Genomic DNA, 23,675 nt, shown 5'->3' on the forward strand with positions numbered 1-23,675 from the left:
TTCCTGCCTTCTGTAAACAAACTTCATCCATGTAACATTTAAGAAGCCTTCCTGCTGGGTCTGCTGGAGGCACTGGCAGTCTCTGCAGCCCACCCAACAGAATCCTCCACAGTCATGAGCTTGGCCACAAAGCCATAGCTCTGGGCCCCACATAAATTTCCTTCCCACACACTGTTTGTGGGTCCTCCATCTCTTGGCCACCAGACCTGACTGTCCTTCTCCACCAGCTGTTGTTTGACACCACCAAGTCCCTACACCAGCTGCCCTTCCTAGGAAATCAAATCACCCAAGAACCTGGAACCTTGTTAGGCATAACTTTAGAAAATGCCCCTTTTAGCAAAACCAGTCCAGGCAGTTGGCATACAAGGAAGGGTTTTATGAAACTTGGGTACCATTCAGTATTGTAGGGAATTCTGCAACTTGCTCTTGATATCCTTGAGCTATCTTTTATCTCTGACATATGTCTTCCCTGTTCTTTTCCGTGTCCTCCTCCAAACCATTACCTTTCTTCTTCCTTCATGCTCCGCAGTTTTGTCTTCTCCAATGCCTTTCCATTTTCTCGCCTTCTGACACAGTGGAGTAACAAATGCTTTGCTTTCCCTATCTGCCTTCAGCATTGGTAGTGTTTTTAATTAAGTCTTTTCTTTCCTTAAGCAGATTCTTTGCTTTCAGTTTGAAAAATGTATCTTTGGATGTTTGACTGTCCCCAACATAAGGTCACTGTCACGTGAATCCATCTAGCTTCAGTACAAGCATCAAGGCTATATGTTACTGTCCCCTGCCTCGTGTATTTTCATCTAACTATTGCCAACCACCTATACACATCTACTCAGTTGCTCCTGACAGCCCTTGGCATAGACAGCTACTCCTCTATGGTTTCTTTTGTGTAATTGCATATGAATTATATAAAAGTAGGCCGTCTATACCCAGGGGACCCACAAGCATGGTTTGAGCATTCCCTCCTCCCCTACAATCTTGCACAAACACATGCTGTTCTCCTCGACTTCACTCCCTAAACAATACAGCATAAGAACTAGTGCATAGAATTTATATTTTAATTTAAATATTCTGGAGATGACTTTAAAAGAATATAGGAGGATATATTCAAATCCATGTCGTTTTACATAAGAAACTTCAGCAGTCCCAGATTTTGGCACTCAAGGAAGCTTCTGGAACCAACCCCCATGAACTCGAGGAATGGCTACACATACTTGCACAGATAAGCTCAGTCTATTACATTTTACCTATGCTAACATAGCTCCTACCGAAAGGAAAAAAAAAAGGAGAGTCAAGAAGGTTGCCCCTCCGTCACTGAAACGTCAATCTGTGGTGTGGGGTTGGACAAGGTCGGACTTCCCCTGAGTTTGAGCTTGGCAGTGGGTGATTACATAAAGACACACTGCAGGGATCGTGGTCTCACTGCTGATCCAGGAGCTGCAGTGCTTACTGTAAAATTTACATCTGCTATTAAGCAATACAGGTTATTAGAAAAATTAACATTGTAAGTTTGAAAACCCAACCAATCCCATCAAGAACAAAGGTGTCATGCCCCAAATAGAAGGGATCAATAGCATCCAATGAAAATCTAGAAAGTGAGAGCCAGCTTTTGTCAAACATTTTACATTTTTTTCCCATAAATAAGACTATTTATATTGATTCTTAGGTTTGGAGGGTAGCGAAGCAGATATGGGGTAATTAAAAGCATAAATCTCCAGGGCCTGAGAAGGTAATTCTCTGTTTCTCAGACAGAGCTGACAAAATGATGAACATTTTTTGCTTCAACATGACAGAAATATAGCGTGATTACACAGAACAGGGACACGAGGTGCTAAAAGTTTTCTTCAATAGCTGCCATTAAACAAAGCTCTTAAAAGTTCAGTCACCTTTTTGAGGTATATAGTAGCTACTCATTAAACTCTTTAGAACCTCGATTCCGTGGTAGCACAGTCTGAGATCAGTCCCTTCTATTTTAATTTTAAATCGATGTGCAGAGAGCATTAGAACTGATTTCTAAACGTACCACGCAGGGCTGGGGAGATGGCTTCCTCCTGTAAAGTGTCTACCACACAGGTGTGAGGACTGGAGTTTGATACCAGTTTGTAATCCCAGCGCCAAGGGGCCTGAGACAGGGAGATCCCTTGGAGCTCAGTGGCCAGAAGCTTAGTTCTGAGTTAGGTGATAGACCCTGGTATCAAGAAGAAGAAGAGGAGGAGGAAGAGGAAGAAGAGGAGAACAACAACAGAGGAAGATAACACATAATGACTTCTGATTTACACACAGCTGCACATATACCTGCAAATGTATGTGCATAGGAGTGACACACACGCGCACACACACACACACACACACACACACACACACACACACTAAATTTTACCACTACCAGGAGAACAGTTAATTAAAAGAACAGTTTTGGTTTTTGATTTTTTTTTTAAGTGAGTATACCAACTTTTAGAGACGAGTCAGACTCCATATTGAATTAAGGAGGAAATCAGCCACTGCCTGTGATTTAGTATTTTTCTGGCTTTTCTTTAAATGTAGAGATGCCTCTCGTGACGTGGGACTCTAGCAGTCACCTGTTTCCAGCCATATTTGGAATGGTACATTCAGCTCTATATGGCAGTGCACAGAATGTGAATGTGCACATTAGAATGAAAGGACCAACACCCACCCCTGCTCATCAAGGTCCGTTCTCAAGAGAAACCCACTGGCGCCTCTGACTCACTGTCAGCTGTGGTCTATTCCCAGTTGAGTGCTTGGCTAATCAGATAGTAATACAGCTTTAAAAAAAAACATTGGACTCGTTCCTGCTCACTTCCCAAATCCTTCAGTGAATGGCCCTTTAAATGAAAAGCGTTTTCTTGTTAATTCCTTAAAAGCTTCTCCAAGTGTGTTGTTGGTTGTTTTCCACCCAAGGGTTTCCCTGCCACCTGGGCCTCAGGGAAGACTGCTAAGATTTCCTGCAGCTCACTTCTTCCCTGGATATACATTTCTTCAGTTAAGACTGATTCCAGAATCGTTAACAATAAGAAAAGGTCTCACGTGATTTCTGTGGCTTGGGATTTCAGCTACACATTCATTCAATATGTAATTAAGGACAAATAGAAATTCTAAGCTGAGCACCCATAGGCTCGATGTGATTAGCAGCTGGTCTCACGTAGATATCTGGGCTTTACTTTAGGAAGCATTTGGTTTCCTGTAGCTCCTCTCTGCGATGCTTTCTTTATTAGGTGGTTGGCTAGACTCCTAACCATCTTCCCAACAAGAAATGGAAAGTATTATTTATGTATGGCCCAAACAGAAGAAAAATATGGTTGGAAGTTTGTATGCTCCACTGCTGGAGTAAGAGGGGTGACTAAAAACAGCTTGGAACATTCTACAAGAAAGAAGGCCTTTCAGCTAATTTCGCCTCTCAGGCAGCTCCTTAAATAACATGGGAGCATTTTGTACTGCAGACCCAAGGACTTGGAATCTGTGGCCAGGCAAGGCTGTGGGTACCATCCAGGGTATGCATTGAGAAGAGTTGGAAGGAGACGGCAGAGAAGGGATTATTGCTTCAGCCATTTTCTAAAATATCAAGACTCTGCTGGCAAAATCGAGTGAACAGTGGGACTGAGCGGGGCTCTTCAAGGACAGAAAAGCAGCTTTAAAAAAAACCATCAAGACAGTCCCTGCCTCAGACGGAAGGCCTGAGCAGTTTCCTCCAAGACTTAGTTATCTACCTGGGGAAAGAAAAAGACAGGAATTTTAAGGCTGCCCAACTGTACTGTGGTGCTAACTGCAGCGTAATTCTGGAAAGAATAGAACCCGTGGCTAGAACAGCCTCCAGTGGGACACTGTTTGATGGGTCCCACCTCCCTGTCTGGTGCTACACTGACACACTCCACACACGTCATCTCTGTAATTGCACACAGGTGCACAGAGCAAAGCCTTGAGAGATGGTCTGGATGTGAAGAAAACAAACGGAAGAACTACATAATTCTATAGCTAAGGCAGACAGGGCACAGCCAAGCATGGTGACAGTGGCTAATGCCTTTAGTTCTAGCACTTGGGAAATAGAAGTAGCTGGATCTCTGTGATTTTGAGGCTAGCCTGGACTGTGTATGGAGTATCAGGCTAGCCAGAGTATTTAGTGAGACCCTGTTTCTTAAAACAAAACAACAAAAAACAAATATGGCTTATTACATACGTAGTTCTCATGGCCCTTGGATAGGCAACAGGGAATTCATGGCCTCCCCAAATTATGCAGAATCTTTTGTATTTTCATATCTGAAACCACAAGACAAGTGACTAATCTTTCTCCTCAGGGGGCATATTCCACATCTTTTACCAACATGTTCCCATGTTGTAGATCATAATCAATTTTAGGGACTAGTATTTCATCTTAGCTAAACTTTTCTCCTCTTCACTCCCTCCTTCTTTCCCTCTCTCCTTCCCTTCCTTCCTTTCTTTCATTCTTTCTCTTTCTCTTTTCAGTGGCAGTAGTGGTGATTTGGATTGAACCCAGAATCTCATAGTAGGCAAGTCCAACTGAGATAAATCACCAGTCAGTGCTCATGTAAATCCAAAAGCAAGAGAACAAAACCCCTCTACCCCACCCGTACCCCTGTTCCCTCTCCTTCTCCCTCTCCCTCTCCCTCTCCCTCTCCCTCTCTCTCTCCCTCTCCTTCCCTCTCCTCCCCTCTCTCTGTCTCTCATCTGTGTTCTAGGATACATGGAGAGTATATGCTGTGTTCACTGCTCAGACACCTGGTCAGACAGGGACTCAGGACATGCCACACCATCAATCGCTAGCCCTGAGTTTTGAGACTGGTACAGAGCTCACGGTTTTGAATTTTCCATCTGATTAGAAAGTGTGTGTTCACAGCACTAACAACGGTGACACAAGATGACAAGGAAGCAAGATGAGACTTGGAGGGAGAATGGTTTGTCCTGGAGTGAAGAGGGGTTGGGTGAGAGTCGGAAATGACTAGAATCCACTCTATACAAACATGAGATCCCGGGTGGGTGGGGGATGGGGTAAGGGGATAACATATGAAATGTAAATAAAATATCCAATAAAAAAAATAAATTAAAAAAAAAAAAACATGAGACCACACATGATCACCCTTCCCATGTCAAGAAAAAGTGAAAGAGGGATGGTGACAGGAATGCTGGAAAGCAGCTGCCCACACAGCTGCCATGTTCACTAACATGCGGTTTTAACTCAGTACATGGATTTTCATCTCTGTGACCTTACCATCAGTATTACAGATCAGAAATGTAAAAGGGGGTGTGGTTTAGCCACAAAAAAATAATAATTCTATTACACTATTCATGAGATGCCCGATGACCATTACAGATGGTTTGTAGTGTTGCCAGTCTTCTGTGGGACATAGATATTTTAAAAAGGAAAAAAGAAAGCAGTGGACCTCATGTGTAACACTTTTTCTTGCAAATGTAATAAAAAAAAATTTTATTTTAAAAAAGACAGTAAAAAGTGAGGGAAAAGCAAATGACTTGTACCTTTTAATCACATTGACACATTCTGGAAAAAGAAGAAAAAAACCCTTCAAACAGAAATTTCAAATAGACACATAAAATTTAAAAAGTTAAAATGCTTCAAAATGTCCTTTTTGGCCTTTTAAAAATCTCGGTGGTATTGTGTGTCCATGTCAGATCGACAGATGCAGTGTCACAATATAAGTGGCAAAGGTTTGCAGATCTGAGCCCATCTGAAAAGGCTTTGGGTCATCTCTCCCCGTCAGGAATGGTTACATGGAGCGAAGCCAGTGTGAACTGGGCATTCCACTGAGAATGATAAGTTCTCTGAATTAACTCAATATAATTAATTAAAACATAAGTAACAAAACAAGCTCATTTTACACACACACACACACATACACACTTAAAACTTATGGGTATAGAGCCCAGTAGTAGAACACCTGCCTAACGTGTGGCAGACCATGTGTTCTAGCTCAGTGCTGGAGGAGAGGACATTACACATAAGAGCAACCATGGCACTTACTTAGAACTTAGACTAACAACAAAAGAACGTTGCCAAGGAAGACTATTTTAGTTCTGTAATTTACAGTTGCCACCATGGGGGGCCAGAGAGGTGGCTCAGCAGTTATGAACACATGTGCCCTTTCAGAAGAATATCTTTGGCTTTCAGCACCCATGTGATAGCTTACAACCATGCATAACTCCAGTTCTAAAGGCCCTAGTGCCCTCTACTGACCTTCCAAGGCATCAGTCACATACATGGTACACGTACACACTCAGGCAGAACATTCATACACATAAAATAGGGTAAGTTTACCTAAAAACCGTATCACCAGCATCTAGTGAAAATGCAAAACAGACTGGTTTTAGCCAGTTTTCTTGTTTAAATCATCTACAGATCATCCAACCCCTTTCCCTCTGAGGGCCACTTAGGGCCCTGCCTTCAGTCTGCCCCTGAAGACTGGTGTTCATTCCATAGGAATGAACTCTGATTCTGCTTACACCTGTGTTTGTTTAGAGAGAGATGCAGAACATTGACTTGGGATCACAGACTTCCGGTTCATCTTTGACCCACCTATTAAATGCTCCCAGAAAGCCTGCTAACTTATACCATTGGCCGAGCTCGAGATGACCATCAGGTTTTACTCTGGACAGAGCTATCATTCTATCTATCTCTCTATCTCTCTATCTATCTCTCTATCTCTCTGTCTGTCTGTCTGTCTGTCTGTCTGTCTGTCTTATGAGGGAAGCTTACAGAATCCTTCTGTGTGGTGATTTGGGATTCGATGTCATAGCCGTTTAGTAATAGCAATTTCTGTCATCTTTTTCTGGTGCCATTTGGAAGGAATAGAAAAGACTAGATTCTAAAGGAGCCGTTCATAATTTGTTAGGGTTTTGTAACTGAAATGGCTTAAGCCAACAAAATGCCCCACACATATTTTTAAACTAAAAATACCAACATTTTGTGTTCCGTCTATACATTTGCACAGATGGTCAGAGAACAGTGCATTCATTAATTTCTGTAAGTGACAAGGAAATGATAGATCTCCACATTTATAAAGTGCCACAACAGGATTACTGAATTTACAGGTATAAAATTGAAAAGATAGAAAATTCTAAAATGTGAAGATCTGACATTCCTTTCCAGCTAGCTTGCTGGAGATTTACAGACTGAAGAATTTTCATTTACATGCATATTCATTTTTATAAATGTGATAAATTCTTATTATTCTGGATTATATTAACTGGGGATCTCTGGTAATTCAGGTGTGTAATGTGTGAGCTGCATTTTTGTTTGTTTCAAGTTCTTACTTCAGAGATAATACACCTGAGTCTTGCAAAGGGGAATCGAAGCCTAAAAACTGGAAACCAGCAGAGAAGGCTTCTTAAGCCCACATATTTCCTTACATGCACTGAAATGTAAGCAGTGGTACCATGTCAGTGTCCATCACTTGATTTAACAAACTGCTTCATCTTTGGCAGCTAACAGCCTTAAAAATAAAACTTTTTTTCCTTCCTTCCTTCCTTCCTTCCTTCCTTCCTTCCTTCCTGTCTTTTCTCCTCTCTTTCTCTCTTTCTTTCTTTCTTTCTTTCTTTCTTTCTTTCTTTCTCTCTCTCTTTCTTTCTTCCTTTCTTCCTTTCTTTCTTTCTCCAGCTAACACCATCTCTAAAAATGTTCTGGTTTTTGGACCTTTATGTAGTCACTACTGAGAACTTCCCTAGCCCATAGCCATGAAGTAATAGCTTACGCCATTCTCGCTTTTTACAGAAAACTGGTAATTTTGCTACTTACTTAACATTTTGCTTAAACAAGATAATGTCACCTAACATCCTCAAATGTCAGGGTCCTGCTGGTGCCAGTCTTTACTCCAGCTCCTGCCTCTGGCCCTGGTTGCTTCCATCCTACAACCATAGTAACTTTGACTACCCTAAGTAGGACACGCCCACCTTCCCACCCCTCCCACTCTGGCTCTAGTTCCTATTCGTGTTTCAGGTCTTTAAATGTTTCTTGCTCACAGTAGTTTTTCCAAGATTTGGTTGACTAATTTTAGCCCCACTTCATTGGCTATATTAAATGTATCTTGATTAAAAAATATATATTTATTTATAGAACTATGGTTTACACACACACACACACTATGATGATGGTGATGGTGATGGTGATGGTGATGGTGATGGTGATGGTGATGATGGCAGGAGAGACTGCATCCCTTCTGCCATCTCTGGTACCTAGCTCAGTGTGTGGGAATGATTCTAAAGGGATTATAGGAGAGTTACTAAATCCATGCTCTATGGTAAAAACTGACCCTAACTTGACCTTAAAGGCTACCTCCCAAAGCCTGCTTTTACTCCAGACCACCCTTAGGCGTCATAGCAAATGGTGAGGGTGTATCTGGTTTTGAATCCACCCCTGTAAAGGCTATTTTGATCTAGGCTCAGGGCTTCCTTCATTGATCTGCATTATGCTGATTAAAAGCCCTTTCTTTTAATCTTTCATTCAAATCTAAAATCTTCTGTAGAAATTTGGACCTGTTCTTCTTCTCAGCCTTATGCTCCCAGAAATAAGACTCAGATTTAAAATACATTTACAGATTCTTTGGCCATATAGCTAGGCTCTTCTCTGACTAGATCATAACCCATTTACTCTACTGTACATTTTGCCACATGGCTAGTTACCTGTGCTCAGGTACCATGAGTCTTTCTCCTCACATCTTCCCAAGTGAGTCTCCTGCTTGGCTCTATCCCAGAATTCTTTCTCCTCCTGGATGTCCCACCTCCTGTTTTCTGCCTAAGCGATAGTGCATCAGATCTATTATTGACAGGTGCCATATCCATACAGACATAAGTTGTTCTCTCCAGTCTTCCACTTCTGACATTGTGATTGAGCAACAGTAACTTTCCGAGTTCTCTGTAGGCTCTCACCCGTCTTATTTCGTGTGGCTTTATAAAGTGAAAATCGGCTTTGCACAGAAAGCGCTTAGCCCTGTGCCTGGCACAGGACAAACAACAGCAGCAGCAGCAGCTGTGTGTCTATATTTTTATTTTTGAACTCAGGGAAATGTGTCATAGCCTTTATGTTTGAAGCTTTTCTAGATACTGTGTTTCCGCTCTGGCAATGTGTTCTTCAACTCTTCAGAGCGATGGGGGCAAGGTGCTCCGATTTCTCTTAGGCAGCTATCAGTCCTTTATTTACACAAACAGGGCTACCGCTCAGCTTTTGGTACAACGTTGCCAGCTTCCAGAACAAAACGACCTCAGAATCTACTATTTCCCAGTTATTTAATAAAACTGATTTGAAATTGCAGGAAAGTGCTTTAGCACTTACGCTGCTGCTACACTTCATAGAGACTGTGGTTCTTCCTAGAAACTTAGAGTTCTAAATTGTTTTCTCTTGGACCTCCTCACTGCATCTTGTTTTGACTTTTTCTCTCCTCTGTCCTGCTTTCCCGGTGACCCTCCTGTCCTGACTGATGAGCTGCCTCCTGAACGTTTCACGTCACCGTCTTCTCAAGAATCTTTCCTCAGATAGATTTTCTCCCCCACTGTACATAACTGTTTTCTTGAGATTTCTTTTCTCAAATAGATTTCCTCCCCGCTGCACTTAATTCTTCGGGAACCTCGTCTGTCTCTAAAGGGTCATCCGTCATCTTGTCACCTGGCTCCCAAACAATGCCTATGGTCCAGCTGCCTCCCTCAACTAGCAATGGTTGAATCTCCCCAGTGTGTATCCTGTGAGCAGCATAGACACATGCCCAAAGAAAATCCTCATTTCCTCCTGAAAGATTTCCCTCTCCGCCATGACTACATTTTTTTGTTATTTGTTTTTGCCACACTCTCTGCCATTTGGCTATGACCAGTTTAAACTCTAGTTTTCCGTCCTCCGTCTTTACTTGAGTTCTATTTGGAAGTAATGACGATTATATACTCATTCACTCACCCATTCATGTAGCAAGTATATATCAGATGCCTACTGGGTTTTAAGTAATGTGTTAGGTGCAAGATATAAAATGAAGAACAAATAAATATCTAAGTGTGAGACATAATGGAGGGGTGTGGTCTGGTAGAAGACAGAATTAATCAAATGGTCATCTGAATTCATAAATTCAAAACAGGGAGACCTTTCAGAAACCACCATACAGACTCAGAAGGGGAGTTGCACTGATGTTTGTGGCTGTACTTTGGAAGAATCCACACTATGCGACCTAGTGAAGAATCGTAGGAGGCTTCTTCAGGAAGAGAGTCTAGCCAGGTTCTGAGAGAAGAACGGGAATTAACTAAGACAAGACACAAGGGGCTAGCTCGCTTCTAGGCTCGGGAAAAGAAGACTTCCTGTGCTTTCCTTGGGCTGCAGCCATACTTACTGGGCTGCAGCCACACTCTGTTTCTTCCTCAGAGAGCAATAGAGAGGAGACAGACAAAAGCCAGAAGTAGGGAGGGAGAAGGAAATACTGCTACAGGGAGCTGAGGAAAGTCTTTGTGTGGTCACCAAGGAGGCTTTTAAAAGATCTTTTAAGATGACAGCAGATTTCATCAGGATGGTTGTACCAGAGAACAAGAATCAGCCCAACTGGAGAAGTACTGGGGTGAACTCCACAGGCTCTGCAGTTCACAGAATGTGGTTGTTGAGTGTGATAAGAAAGTGCCCCTGGTCCTTTCAACAGATGCAGAGAGATGCCGTTGACAGTAGAGGGAGGGGACCAGATAGTTCAGAGGAAGAGAGCAACGCCTTTTACAGTGACTTTAGTTTTGAGTTCTTGTTTAAGCTGCTTCGATGTTCAGAGTGGACATCCAGAACCTGGTTTGGTGTGGTGTAATGTGGGTGGGGTTGGACAGAGAGCAGGTTGGAAAGTTTGGGGTAAAACCTCAGAAAGGGCTAAGAATACGCAGTGTTTGATGACTGAGCAGAGAAGGATAGACCACCAAGAGCTCCCTCTGATACCTCGCTCGCTCAGTCCATTCCAGTCTCTGGGCAGGTTCCCTTGGTACCTAACATGGCATGTCATGCGTGCTACTGTAGTGTGCTGCCCTTTAGAACTTGTAGCTGAGTCAAAGCTGCAGATATTTCCGTTCCTATTTTACCTTAGGTAGATGGAGCTCTCAGGTGTAGTGAAGGCTGCAAATAGTAAACCAGGATGACAACTTCAGGTCTAACCTGCTGTTGTAATGTACAGAACAATTAGCAGGGCAAGGTACTGTTGCATTATCTCCCCTTAGTTACATTTGCATATTATGAGAGTTTATGAGATATGCTTTTCATACCTACCTATCTTATTTCATTTGAAAATACTGCTGACTTACAACATGATGTCAGGGCTTAGGCCTTAATCTGCCACTTTGACATATGAATGTTTCAGTAACTGTGAAACAGATTCTCAACTGATGAATGAGAGATAACTAGTATATCACCATATGAAATACTGGTACAGCCACGGTTCAGCCCGTTCCCTGAGCGCGGCCCTCTTCAGAGTTGCTCTGCTACTATAGCCAACACTAAGCTATGATTCATGGAACGTACATAAGCAGACACAATGCAAGTTCTCATTTTAGACTTAATTGGCATCATTTACGTAAATGTCTTTACAATGGAAATAGAAATGAGTGCAATGTTTCCTTGGACTAGTTCACCATGAATGTGTGAGAGTCTGAGCACCTAGTCTAAGAGACAGTTCAGAAGGTTTGAATTAGTTAGGTGAATGGTCACAGCAATGCCCACTGAGAGCACATGGTCCTTCCTTGTAAATACACCAGCCGAGCCAGTGAAACCGGAGTCACAGCAGAGTCAGAGATGTACTTCTATCTCCCACACCTTCTAGGTTTATATAAAATATGAAATTAATTCAAAGAAAGTGGATCCACTTTTAAATACTGTGGAAAAATCCCAAAATAAATAATTTAAAGATATTAAGTAAAAATTGACAGATCCTTAATATTAACATAAATTAAATAAATTTTTAAATTAAAATTAAAATAATATTAAAATAAAATATGTGTGATTATAAAACATTCTAAGGCGTTTAATTACTATATGTAATAATTTTAAAGAAAATTAAGTATGCTTTTTTATCACTTTATATTTTAGTCATGTCAGTGTACGAAGCACTTGCCTTTCTGTGCTGGGTATAGTCATTTAGAGTGTATAGCTTATTAAGTGTATTCTCTGGGGAGTTAATCAGCCATTTCCCTTTGATTTGAGCGTGGTAGAGTACACTTTGCCAGGGTTTATTGCTTCATCTTCCTCCAGTTAAACTGTCGGACACTTATTAGGAATTCACTTATGCACGAGGTGTTCACTTATATGCTTACTGTGTTCAGGTGCAGATCCCAACACAGAAGACAGCATAAGCATCCCTCAGATATTCAAGACTGCAGTGCAAAATGCAGAGTTAAACACTCTTGGGGGTTTTTTGCTTTTTTTTTTTTAAAGAATAAGCATCTCAGATACTTGAAAATCCCTAAGCACATTGTAATGACATTTATCAGAGCCGTGATGCTAAAGACTTGTACTGAAGAATTCACATAAGTGTCCTACCATCTGATTTGTAAAAAAAAAACTTTCTTCAAAATGCAAGCTCTATGATTTTCATTGTTTACAAACAGAATTAAGACAGGAATCATCTGGGTTGAACTTTACCTTAGCAGAAACTTAATTTTTGTTAATTAATTTGTTAAACTTAATTGTTGTTTTTAATGGACATAAGTTTAATTTTGACCAAATTTGAAATGAAATTGTAGAGCTAAGCAGGAGAGAAAAAAATTGACCAAAGAAAAGGACTTGTAGTCAGATCTCAGTTAATATGGGCACTCCCAAATTACTGTGTCTCTTACCCTGGCCTTATCAACCCTAAGTTAGTAATGTGGTGTGCAGTTGGATCCCTAAGGGAAGAAGCTAAGATTATTGAGAATCACCTAAAAGTAATAATCCATCTTCAGACGACTAAAGTGAAGTCTGAAACAGAGGGAAATGACTGAGTTTGTTCACTTGAAGCTGTGAGAAACCACTCTGCTTGTTCTTTAAGGGACACAATCCTGTCTCTTCACCGCATCTCAGCTGCAGTGCCCTTCTCTAGGTCACCTATAGGCCAACAGTGTGCTTATGTGCAGCTTCTTATGCCAAGCAGAAACATAGGCATCCAGGCTCACAGATGACTAATAGGATATATTTGAAAAATTAGTTTGAACTGCACTAAAGATCTTAGTGGGGCTTTTTTTTTGTTTTTGTTTTTTGTTTTTTAAGAAATGGATTAATTTGCCTCCACTGAAATGTATAAAGTGAAGCGATGTCTGTATAAAGCGAAGCGATGTCTGTATAAAGCTGGGATATCAAACAGTAGCACTCTGAAGCAGCTGTGACCCAAGAATTCTACTCTGTCTCTAATATTTGATGGAATTTAAATTGGGCCCAAAGAGAATTAACAGTCTAGAGTGCACATCATGTTTCTCCTAGAGAGCCACTGCTTTTCCCTTTAGTGATACAGAAAGCTTTGGAGTTCACAGGGTGTTTTCTACACTATACAGACAATGTGTGTAGAATGCCTTATGCAGGTTGCTGGTCTGCTACATGTGGCCTGGAGGATAGCATCCATGATGAACTGTGTGTCCGTGGCGCCCCCTAGAGTTACACAATATCAAGGCACTAGCTGGACCATAGAAACCACAACTGTTTCACTGGTTAGATCTTAGAAATTAGCAAAAACACTGAGTCTCTTTAAGCAAAAAGACTCATACTGGTTATAATTTTGTCTGAACTTTTTTGTTTTCAACAGATTCTTATAAGTAAGGACTAGGTGAGGATGACTGCCAACGCCAGTTGTACACCATTATTGATATTGCGGACCATAAAATGGCCAGTTATCAGAAGAAAGGTTCACTAGCCATCTTTGGATTGAGTAAGCCTTTCTCTTGGGTACATCTCCCATCTCTCATAATGTGGCTGTATCTCTGGAAGTATCAAATCTTATCAGTTCAAACAGGTTTTTACTAGTAAAAAAAGAGTTTTGTGGGAAAAACCTGTGGTAAGGCGGAGAGATTCGAGAAATTATTCAGCTTCTACTCAGTAAATTTTAATCTGTCTCTTAACATGTTCATAGATTTCAAAGTGTCATGATTTTATCTCAGATAATTATCATAGTGCCTTGGCTATGATACAAGATTATAGTTTAGCACACAGAATAGGCTCTGTAATGTGAAAGCCACATCTAATGTCATAGTCACTTTCTATTCAAAATGCTTACTAATTGGGCATTTGACATGCAATTGAAAAGCCCCATAATGGCTTCCGTTTGACAAGGGACATAATTTTGAAGGTAACAGTTCAGCAGCATTTCTGTATTGTCTTCCCTGTGTCAGTGTGTTCTGGAGAAGCTAAAAGCATATATGCCAGGGAACACTGTAGTTCAAAGGATGTGTTGTCCAACACACGCTGTTCCTTTTACCCCAGAGTGTCTCCCAGTGTGCACCGCCACCTCAGAGTCTGCCCCAGAAACAAGGCCCCACTTATGTTCCCTCTTCTGAGGAGTTTCCACGGTCCTCTACAATCTGGAGATTTTTTTCTGTTCACTGACTCCTTTAGTTCTCGGTTGCTCCATCCTTGATATTCTTCACCCTATCGCTTTGGGTCATCGTTCTCCTTGAACTTTGAATTGTGCTTTGCATTTCCTTTCTTCTACCAACTGATCTTCAGTGTGTGGCTGAGTGAAAGGGAGTCATCTTTATTTTTAAAAATATCACACTTTCCAACACATGGCATGAGTCAAATTGTATTTAGAACACTCAAGTTTACTTGTCTGTTTATTATGGTCTATTTGGCATATGTTTTACTTAGTATTTTAATATTTAGATTTTTATTTAGAATATGTTGTTGTTACTTTTTTAAATTAACTGACCACTGTCTATAGCCATATCACCATGTACAGAGGCCATCTTGTCTAATGTTAACTAACTGCTGCTGCTTCCCTCATAACATTGCTGACCACATTAACGCCTAAGGTAGCAGAGAAAGAGATGCCATGATCTATTTTCTTTAATCAAGGAAATAGTTTTACTCATTTCTTTAAACACAAAAAGATCAGTTTTGTAAGTAGAGGATTGGGCACTTGCCTAGCACTCTGTTGAGTCTGCCTTTCCATATACACTGAACACAATTTTACATCATGACTGGAGATTGCAGATCTTCCTCTCTGAGGCAGAATTAGAACTCAGGAGACACCAGAGGTGAGCACACAATAGATTGTAAAATGTCCCACTGGGAATACTTCATTACATTTTTAGTTTTAAGTCAAAACCTTGTCTAATTCATTATCTTTTTTACTTGGGCCAGTGAGGTTCTGAGAAATGTTGAGGATTTGGGAAATCAAAGGGACTTGGCACCAAAGGGAATTAATGAGAAAAAAATGTATCCCTGTATGTCGTTCCCTGTGAAAGCTACTTTGCCAGTTGGATAATGGGAGTTCTGGGAACTATAGAAGTGTCCCTAAAATATGAGGCTAGAGTCCCACCAGTTCCTAGGTGGAGGTCAGAGTGGGCATTCCAGTAACCCTTCCTGTTTCTGCCAGTTCTGCATAGGGACTTTCTTCTTTCTTCTCCTTTTTGACTGCTCCGGCTCAAACCCTGGGCCCTGTGCAACAAGGCATGTGCCTTACTGCTAAGCCACATCCCCAAGCATTGGTCAGTGCCAGGAGGATTACAGTATCTCTCTTGAAGCCATTTGCAGTAGACAGCCATTTCCTGCTGCTCAGTCACTGGGCTTGAAGGAAAATCAGCCTGGCCAAGTAAGTCCATTGTTGACAGAGTTTGGTTGTGGCTGTCGCCTGGTACCATGAATTTTCTGGCTCTTGTTCTTGCCTCTTTCGCTCCTCAATTAAGGTGCTTCCTTGCTAATGAAGTGGGGTCAATGCTGTTGCTATTTAACAGCATCTCACTTTCACTTGAAGATTTGCCCAGGAAGGAGAAGCTGTTGACACTGCATCAGATAAAGCACTGAAGATAGCAAAGTGCCACTCACCAAGAACATCATGGGAAAGTAGAGGTGTGCCAAGTTAAGAGGGAGGGCTGCCTACCGCTCTCTCTGCTCCACAATGGGCTACGTCACTTACCCCAAATGCCAGTCCAAAGGAGCCAAGGCTCCTCACTGTCTGCTTCTATACACCCCAAACTCAGAGGGAAAATGGGTCACCCTTTCTATCTTGACATGCAGTAAGGTATCACTTAGCTGGATCTTTATCTGGAGGGCTAACTGATGCTGTTAACTTTCTGCCCTGATGCCAGGAAATAGTAATGAGGAAATCACTCTGTTCATCTTGTACTTGAAAGTTATATTTAGAGAATCCTGTTCTTGAGCCAGAGGGCACTAAATAACCCTTAACTACTCAGTGCACTTGAATAGAGGAGGCCTTGAAAAGTGTCCTTGGAACTTTGCATGGTGCCATGTGCCTGTAATCCTAGCACTTGGAGTAGAGGCAGAAAGGTCAGGAGTTCAAGGCCAGCCTCTGCTGCATAGTGAGTTAAAGACTAACCTTAACTACATGAGCCTCTCTTACAATTAAAAAAAAAAAATGTTGGGGGTATCCTAGTACCTTCTAGATGTATATAACTAAAAAGTGAAATTTTGGGGATTTCTTAGCTATTCATTAAAAGGATTGGACCTAATGTCCAAAATTATGTAGCTATTTCCTATTTGTAGAAATTTCAGTGGCATTAAGGTCTAATCCCTTCCTGTGCTATTTAAAGTAGTGTGGTGCCTTTGTAGCTTTCCAGTTCTAACAATTACAATGTAAACTTAGGGCAGAAATATGAGTATATGTGTGGGTATATAATTAAGTAGAGATATGCATCTAAGCTAATAAATAGCTACTAAATGCCTTCCTATATGCCTTATTTGACTGTTGATGAGTTCTCCACCTTTAGAATATGTAGTTTCCTATTTGCAAGACACTAGCTGGCAGTGCCTCCTATCACTGCATACCATGAGGATCAAGTGAGTTAGTTCATGCTAGCCTGGAACAGTGCTCAGGAACATCAGTCATCACTGTTAATTCCACTATCCATCTTTAAATCTGCATTTAATTTTTCTAGTTTATTATTATTGTTCTAGTATGATTTCCATTGCTGTGATAAAGTCTGTAACCAAGAGCAACTTAGAGGAAGAAAGGGCTTATTTCAGATTACATTTTCAGATCATAATATAAGATTAGGAAAGTTGGAGCAGAGACTAGAGAAGAAACCAATAAGAAACTCTGCTTGCTGCTTTACTCCCTACCTTCTCTTCTATTCAGATTATCTTTCTTATACAGCCTAGGACTCCTGCCTAGGGTGGTTCTGCCCACAGTGCACTGGGCCTGCTAAATCAATTATCAATAAAGAAAATGCTCCATAGATATGTCTACAGGCCCATCTGATCAAGGCAATCCCCCAGCTGAGACTCCCTCAGAAGATAAGTGTGAGCTTCGACAAGTTAGCAGCTTGAAGATGACTAGAAATACACAACTACACTTGATGTCACCTTCCCTGGCTAATGAATGAAGGCCTCGTAATGCTTTTCCTTTTAACTTGGGTTTTCCTTTAACTTTGACAAAGAATATCTGAAGTCCGTTAGCATCCTAAGTAAGAGCAATGGTAAGTCAATGAAGAGCTAAGATGATAGTTTCAAGAAAGACACAGAGGAAGATAGAACAACACTCAACACAGACCCTGTGTGGCAAAGGCTGCACACAAGGGAAGACACTAATGTACTGTTAGCTGTAATGTAAAGTAAACCAATCCCCAGATTACAGTTGTATCAAGGCAGTGCATGTTTTGACATCCGTCTCCTAGTCACATGAAGAAACAACTAAGTCAGAGAGCTCTGAAAGCACTGAGCGCCCACTTCAACAGAAGTACAAATGCACCGTGGGAACGCAAATGTACAGGTAGGGCATTTGGCTCATTGCATCTTCTCCTCACAGTCAGACTGCTATAGTTCAGCAAGAACACCTACCTTCATCTCATCACTTATGCATTCAGCAAAACTAGGCCTTTCTCTCATGGTGGTTCACAGTGATGGGCACTGAAGTGATGTTCATTGTCACCAGTTCCGTGGAAACGAGTGAGTTGAATTGCTGAAGATTGTGAAGTTATGTGTGCTCTGAGCTAGAATAAAAGAAGTTGGGAAGTCAGGAAAACATTCCAACACAAATACACACACACACATACACACACACCACATACACATCCCTCACACACATATACACACATACATATCCTCCCAACACACACACATACCAAACATACACACTACACACACACCACAGCCTGAGATGGCTTAAGCAAACGTGGTATTTTGGAAGAACACTCTATATTGAGTGATGACCAGTAAACTGATGAGATCCACTTAAGCAAAGGACTGCAGGACTGATAATGACTAATATTCCCAGGAACTTGAGCTACTCTCTAATATGAATATTTTTGTGATATTCCTCACTCATGATTTTATTCTGAATTATCTCATATTGCCGATGCTTCCTTGTTCGTTGTCCTTTTCTCTTACACAGTCAATAAATAAATAAACAGCTGAGGTAGAAATTCCCCCCACTTGAAACCTATAGCATCATGCAGTTGCTGGACAATTTCGTTCCTATGGTAAGCTGCTCCCACACTTGGCTCCCGTTGGTTTCCCATTGTAGATAGTCTATCAAGTGGTCTGTGTAACCCCCTCTCCAGCCATACTTATGCCTCTGCCATTCCAGCACTAATGCTTTTCCTAGGCCAAATTCTCCCACCCAAAGCACACTTCCCTTTACCAATTCATGTGTAACTCCTCCTTCAGATCTTCAACCAAAGGCTGCCAACTTTAGGATATTTCCTCAAGATGACTCGGGTCCCTTTTGCTTTTGCTTGGCTTGCAGCATAACATGCTTCACTCCATCTGCCCATTTCCTCATGAGTGGCTCTGCATCACACCTTACCTCATGGACCTATGAAGCTTCACTAACCGTGACTATCTTTAGACACACTCAGATTCAAATGGAAACTGATATAAGAAAAATAATTAGGTTAAAAACCCTCTAATAAAACTTCATCTTGTTTGCATAAAATTTCCCACGTGTGTCACCTTAAAACTAAAGCAGTGTACCCACTATGTCTTGTTTTGGTTTTGCTACATGCATGATTTTATTTTTCAGTCTGTTCAGAGTAAAATTCAAATGAATTTGCACAGTTATTTTTCTCTACATGTATGGTTAATCACGATGTCAAAAAGATCTTGTTTGGATGGAAGGTAACTTCCCAAATGTCAGTAAATTAACTAAATGTCTTCTAGGTTTATTGTAATTCGGTGTTGTCTCTTGTCTCATTTTCTACTTCCTTTGATCTGGTATCGAAGTCACAATGCTACACACCCTTTATGTATGAGAACGGAATGCTAACTGCTTTGATGTGAGACCCACATCTGAGATCAAGGACTGTCCTTACCTCCCTTGTGGCATGAGCTATAATTGGAACTGGGATCATCCAAGGTGGCATACTAAGTGCATGTAGATGTCTCCAAAATGTAGTGCCATCTGCATTCAACAGCATCTATCGACATGACATGTTGCTTTGTCACCCTAGTTGATCTCAGAGACCACAGGGGACTAGGTGCAGAGCAGACAGGCTTTATCTAATGAGCAGTGGTGATTGTGGAAGTCCATGTCTACAAGGGTGAATAGAACACCCAGCACAGATGCTGCCAGCCAGATGGTGAGAAAGCAGTCTTCCCTGGCATGAGCCAAGGTGAGAGGGCATCGCTGATGGTCTCACCTCCCTCCTGCTTTTGTCCTGATCCTGTGGTCCACTCATGTGACTTCTAGGTTTTCAACGACACGGTTCTTCCATTATCTAGCAAGGTTTGATATGTTGAAACCTCGTAGATAAATGCTGGGGATGTAGCCAAGCACTGACCTGTGATGTCTGTGGTGCCTATGACTGATTGTATTTTTTCCTGCATGCTCATCCATCCTGGTGTTTGTAAGTAGCAAAACAATGAGCCTGATTTGTTCTCCTTTGTAGAGCCAGGCCGAGGCCCACTACAAAGGAAGTAAACATGCCAAGAAGGTCAAAGCTCTAGAGGCAACGAAAAATAAACCCAAAATGGTTCCTTCCAAGGACAGCGCAAAGGCTAATCCCAGCTGCTCCGTCAGGCCAGGCACAGGCGACAGCTCTGACAAATCAGGTCAATGGCACTTTTTGTTCTTTGGCATTGTTGTGTCCTTTCCCCCCCCACCCCAACCCTGTTTCCCTCCTCCTTGGATGTTGCATGTTAATCTCCATGATTTATTTTTGTAATATGATATGTTTCCCTCACAGGAAGCAATATGTGTTAGCAGAGAATGTAAACATTTGATATGTTGCCATTCCATGTTGTACAATATATATATATTTATATTTAAATATGTGTGTATATAAGTATATATGTATAAAAATCAGCAAAGACTGTTGGTTACATGTTCAGGCAAGGATCAAGTAATGGATATAAAACAATGGTATTCTTTTCTATTGCTTTTATGTCTGGTTTGTGTTATACAGGTTTTTAAGATAAGAGATTCTTATACTTGTTAATAATATATTTTTCATATCTTCTAATCTCAGTGAAGAGTCAGGGGTGATGTTTTCTGAGAGAATGACATCCATGGGTATGAAACTGTGCTTAGAAGTAACAGGTTCTGACCTTCTAGCTCCTTCACAAAGCTCTTCTCTGAATTACAAATAAACCCAAATAATTTAAAGGAATTATTTACAAAGTCATGAACTGCCTAACAGAAAGCCTTAATATAAAATTACAAATGTGCTGTTGATGGAAGAGCCTCATAAGGAAATTCTTTAATACAGAACCTGTAATTTCTGAGTGAGTTCCTTCACTGGGAAACAAAATTCTCTGTCTCTTTCAGTGTGGATACTGTGAAATTGGATGTTGATAGGCTCCCTTCTCACAGCTGCCCTTGGGACACATAATGGATTTGTCATCCTGCTTTAGTGGCTAGCCGAGGAACAGTGTCTGTTAAAGGTCATTAAGAGGACGTGTCCCTTTCTTTATGTTTGACTCTGGCGTTAGGGACTTCTATGTTGTGGGAAATACACACTTCAGATTCTCTCCTGATTGTCAAAATCCCTGCAGCACTTGAGGAGGAAGCTGAAGAATGCTTCTCCATGACTGCCCAGGGCCACTGGAGATGGGCAAATCCATTACTGTAAGGGGAGAGTACAGAAAGCCTCTTCAACTAAGAAAACTATGTACAAAGGAAACATTATTGCTTAAGTCCTGTAGATTCGGGCTTCAAAAGCATAGAAGCCTATAATTAAGCTACCAGATTTAGTGTTAATAATGATTCTTTGTGCTTTCTATGCTAGGGTCACCAAATTACCTTATCAGAGAAACATGATAAGTACTGGATTGTTCCACAGCACTTCTAACCTTGTGGAGAACAAAACCCCTGTTTAGACAAACATAAAATGTAATATTTAACCTGTGTCTAAAGCAGTTATTAGTATAGGTAGCAAACACTATTTCTGTGTGTGCAATATCAGAATTGGCATTACAGCTTGTAGTGTGTTTGGAATCACAGCAGTTGCCCTGTGTTTGGAAGAACAAAATCCACCATCCTCTGACTTCCTGCCAGCATTCATTTTGCACAGAACATTGTTGCCATATGAAACAATACTGTGTCGAGGGTTTTATTACCTGAATTGTGGTCTTTACCTCCAGCAGGACATACAAGTAAGAAGAAAACAATGGAGGTTAGTGTTACCCCCTTCCTTCAGTTTATTTTGTGGCTTGAGCTAATCAGATAGTCAGTGGGCTCTAAAAATACTCCAACATCACAGCCAAATGTGCTCAGTGTTTCAGGGAAGTCCCAAACCCACCTGGGAATTGTGTTTGCTCGAAGGACAGTAGTAAAAGTAATGAGCAGAAAGTGAAATAGAAATAGCCAAAGACCAGAGGAGACTGAATCAAGGACAGAGCACCAAGGACATAGAAAATGCAAATGGAAGAGGCTAGGTTATAATCACAGCCTCTGGTGCCTATAGGATGCCCAGCGAAGACAGTTGAAATAAATTACAGCAAGTCAAGGTCTTCCAACATTTGAATGTTAGCATTCATGGAGGACTGATGTTCAAGAAACAAAGAGATCTCCTAGGCAGCTGTGTTTGCCTAGTGAGCTGTTGGAACCCTCTAGGGTCAAGGATACCAGTGATGTTAACAAAGAAAGAAGGCTAAGGTTCAGGAAAAACCCTGGCGGATGCGAGTGGAGAGATGAAAACAGAAATCTAAATGATGGCATCTCCAAGGCATGAGTGAGGTGGTCTTTAATCCTGCAGTGCAAGCTCAGCTTCCTCTATTACAGCATTGTGTACCCCCTGCCATAATACCTGTAGTCTCTCAGCATTTAAATCTATCACTGTGAGACTCTGCAGATCTGTACCAGGAATGAGAAAAATGGTTGTATTTGGAAGCACCTCATTTACCGTGACACCTTACTCAAAATGTATATATTTGAAAATACACTGGTTAGATTGCTCATGGTCTGTGTGAGTATCAATGTAAGTGAAATATGTTATGTCTATGATAGTTAATGTAACACCAACATCAATGGGGACAGCATCTTTAAAGTAACTGAGTTGTACTTGTTAGGTGTATGTTCCTTTGTCTCCTTTACCTGAAGCTAGTTTCTAAATAAGAATTCCTTTATGTTTTATAGAATTTCCAAGTGAGAAAATTAGAAGCTTTATCCAACTAGAGAATCTGATCTAAATAACCTAATAACCACCTATTTTTAAGTCTTTGAACTGGTTTTTGTCATTATTACAAATTCTAGTCAATAGCTCTCATTCATTTAAAATCATGTTTGGGAAAAACAGAACACACAAAAAACAAGGCCTTTGTAACTGGCCTGGGTAGAACGAGCTGAGAAAGATCAGGAAGAGGAACTGTGACTTGTGATCCTTAGCTGGTGGAAATGCTTTCTGTCAGACCATATTATCTCTAAAGAGTCAGCCAAAACTGAGTCAGTGACCGGGACTCCACAGTTGATTGTCAAATCCCATGAGACTGAAATTCCCCAGCAATGCCTCTTAGTATCAACTTAGCCATAGAAACTTGTTTAAAGAAAGCAAATTATGAAGGAAAGCAGGAACCAGGCATCGAGTGAGGAAGCTCCTGGGAGAGTAGCATTCTGGGATGCACTGAATAGCATTAAGCATGAGTTGAGGATTTGAAGTATCTGCTGAGGAACATGGAGGCCCATGAAGACTGCTCCATGGTCCTTCATGCTACCCTAGAGTGCACAGAGTTTATTCTAAGATATGTACTTACCGTCTTGCAGGGAGTTGGTGAGTCTTTCTACCTGCTACTTTGACACTTGGTACAACCATTTCTGTCCTTTGTGTTATATTTGGAGATATAATTTGGCTCATGTTGAATCTGAGTCTGTACAATACCGAGAGATTCGTCATAATAGAGCCAACAGGCATAACAATGTCAGGATGACATGGCAAGCTCTCTGGGTCTTTTTCTCAGGTCAGTAAACAAAATGGGCTTAAACTACAAATAGCAGGTGTCTCCTTTATAGGAACTTCCAACTGCATGGTTTTTAAAGGCTAAAGAAAGTTGAGTGAGAACAGCTACCCCGCTCAATCCTTAGAAACTGAGGTAGAATTAAATGTAAAATGCAGACAGATAGCTT

The 23,675-nt window shown here is 41.1% G+C and overlaps 1 protein-coding gene across 3 annotated transcripts in view; it reads left to right on the forward strand.

Annotated features, from left to right (window-relative positions):
- The window catches only part of Znf385b (zinc finger protein 385B), a 271,044-nt gene that overhangs the window by 210,053 nt on the left and 37,316 nt on the right, over positions 1-23,675 (forward strand). For all 3 annotated transcript variants that reach the window (XM_028762913.1, XM_028762914.1, XM_028762915.1), the window contains one exon: positions 20,005-20,167. In XM_028762913.1, coding sequence (XP_028618746.1) covers positions 20,005-20,167 — 163 coding nt within the window. The remainder of the gene's footprint in view (positions 1-20,004; positions 20,168-23,675) is intronic.

Source organism: Grammomys surdaster, unplaced genomic scaffold, assembly GCF_004785775.1.
Source record: "Grammomys surdaster isolate TR1022 unplaced genomic scaffold, NIH_TR_1.0 136, whole genome shotgun sequence".
In the NCBI taxonomy this organism is placed as follows: domain Eukaryota; kingdom Metazoa; phylum Chordata; class Mammalia; order Rodentia; family Muridae; genus Grammomys; species Grammomys surdaster.